The sequence below is a fragment of the Galeopterus variegatus genome, unplaced genomic scaffold (genome assembly GCF_000696425.1).
Source record: "Galeopterus variegatus unplaced genomic scaffold, G_variegatus-3.0.2 Scaffold3678, whole genome shotgun sequence".
In the NCBI taxonomy this organism is placed as follows: domain Eukaryota; kingdom Metazoa; phylum Chordata; class Mammalia; order Dermoptera; family Cynocephalidae; genus Galeopterus; species Galeopterus variegatus.
In genome coordinates, this window is record NW_007729789.1 from 12,346 (window position 1) to 14,523 (window position 2,178).

Consider the following 2,178-nt stretch of genomic DNA (forward strand, 5'->3'; position numbering starts at 1 on the left):
CACACACACACACACACACACACACACACACACACACACACACACACACACACACCAGGGCTTATATTTAGGTAGACACATACGTATGACCACACTTGTTAAAATATCTTGTGTTAGTGGGTAAATAGTTGTTGTCTTAAGTGTCCCGAATGTCTCCCCATCTGCATCCCCTTTAAGATTGCTCGCACTACCATTCACCTATAGGGTAAATGGCTGGCCCAGCTCGGGCCCTCCATGCTGTTCCGGCATCAAGGCACCAATTCTGATGGGTTGGATAGCCCCATCCTACAGATTGTTAGATATTTTGAGGATCACTCCTGATTTAACCAGAGAAATTACAGTATGATTATTTATTTCACAGAAACTTTTTCACTTCTCTAAAAGACCATCAAAGAATTCCTCTAAAGAACCTTTAGAAAATGTCTGTACTTAAATGCAGACCTTTTCAGCAAAACTTCTGGATGAATTAAGCAAGACCCTTATTTGATTAGCATTCTGAGCACTATAAATGTTGGATGAATTATCTAAATAATTACCTTACTGCTCCTCTTCCCCTTGGCTATGGTAACTTAGATTTATTTATGAGTCAGAAACAGAAACACTAAACTGCTCAGTATGGAAAAGTCAAGTTTCCTCACTAACTTCTTATTCACAGATGGGCACAAATCTGCATAGTTAAGAATGGTTTTTTGTCAGGGAAAAGTCTTCCTCTTCTGTTAAAGCTTCTTTGGACACTATTTGTACAACACAAGGGCAAATAGTACAGTTTGTCACATCTAAAAGATATTTGAAATAAGTGAACTTACTCTTGTGGTCTTAATTTTGTTGCCCGTAGCACACATCCATCCAGAATTATCAGGGAGTGTCTTACATTCTTCCCCTTCTAGGCAAGGCTCCATCTCACACCACCATTTCCCAATGACTATGGAGGCTGTGTAGAAACAAGAAATAATTGTGTTTGCAATTCATCCAAACCAGCTGGGCACGGACACTGTCTCTCTCTCTGCAGATTTTAATTCTCTTTGAAGCATGCTAGGTTCTCTTTAATCTTCCACGACTGGCTGAGAAAATTTTATTAAGAAAAAAATATTTTTAATTTATAAATCTCATTATGCAAATATAAGTATGTTGTCTGGCTTCATCAAGCAGCATCTTGTCCAAAATCTCCTTGTCTTATGAAGACATGAAATGGAAAAGACATACTTTTTTGCGTCTTGAGGAACTTTTGTGTTGTCAGTTTTTGTAGATCATGGACCTTACACCATTGCTTTTCATTCAGTGAAGGGAACAAAAGAGCTAAATACTCTTCAGAATAACAGAGGCATTCTTTTCAGAAAGGCCAGTTTATCCACCCAGAATTATGGTTTATCCCCTAGCCTAGGGACTTGGAGAATTTCAAAGGCCTAGCAAAAGAAAAAACAAAATCACTGAAAGTACAAAAGAAAAGTTGCAAAAAACATCATGAGCAATAATAAATGAAATCTTTCTTTACAGTCAAAAGTATAGTTGATATTTTTGTGGTTTCCTTTTAATATGTTTGATATGATGTGGCTGGAACTATCACAAGTCGAGCGTCTGATAAACCAGCCCTACTTTTCAGGGTGCTATTAAAGATGACCACAATAGGAACCTGGCAATGAATTTAGTATATGTATTTATAACACACTTTTTTTGATAATAAGATTTTATAAAACCACTTTTGATAATGAGATTTTTATAACAACCAGAAACTAGATTTTTTTCAATGCAGATCAAAAAGCTCCACACCTTCCCCAATGCCCTGAGTGGAAAATTATTTCTGTGCAAGCATTTGTCATTTCTAATAATTAGTAGCTCCTCGAGGCATTAGCTCTTCACAAAGCCACTTGGGTTTTTTCCATTCAAAATCCTCAAAACATCAGCCAGTGTTTGTTTTGTGATACTTGCTGGGTTGGCTGCATTTTCCATTGGACCAGGATGCCAGTTCTTTAGATACTCACCTCTCAATCCCTCACATCCTAAAGATGAGTCTCCACCATGATGTTTAAGTCTCACAACAACAAAGATGCCAAATGACATCTGTTATCGTCACAGAAGATTACGGTTAAAATGGGATGGAGTAAACCCTGCAGTGAAGCAAGGGCACATTAAAATTCTCTATTCATCCAACATTCACTGGAGGGATTAAATTGCTAACTT

At 37.5% G+C, this 2,178-nt stretch overlaps 1 protein-coding gene across 1 annotated transcript in view; it reads right to left on the minus strand.

The window, feature by feature from the left end:
- Positions 1 to 2,178, minus strand: part of FAM19A1 (family with sequence similarity 19 (chemokine (C-C motif)-like), member A1) — a 160,976-nt gene that overhangs the window by 8,348 nt on the left and 150,450 nt on the right. Inside the window, exon 3 of the mRNA XM_008585705.1 lies at positions 807 to 931. Within this exon, the coding sequence (XP_008583927.1) occupies positions 807 to 931 (125 nt within the window). The remainder of the gene's footprint in view (positions 1 to 806; positions 932 to 2,178) is intronic.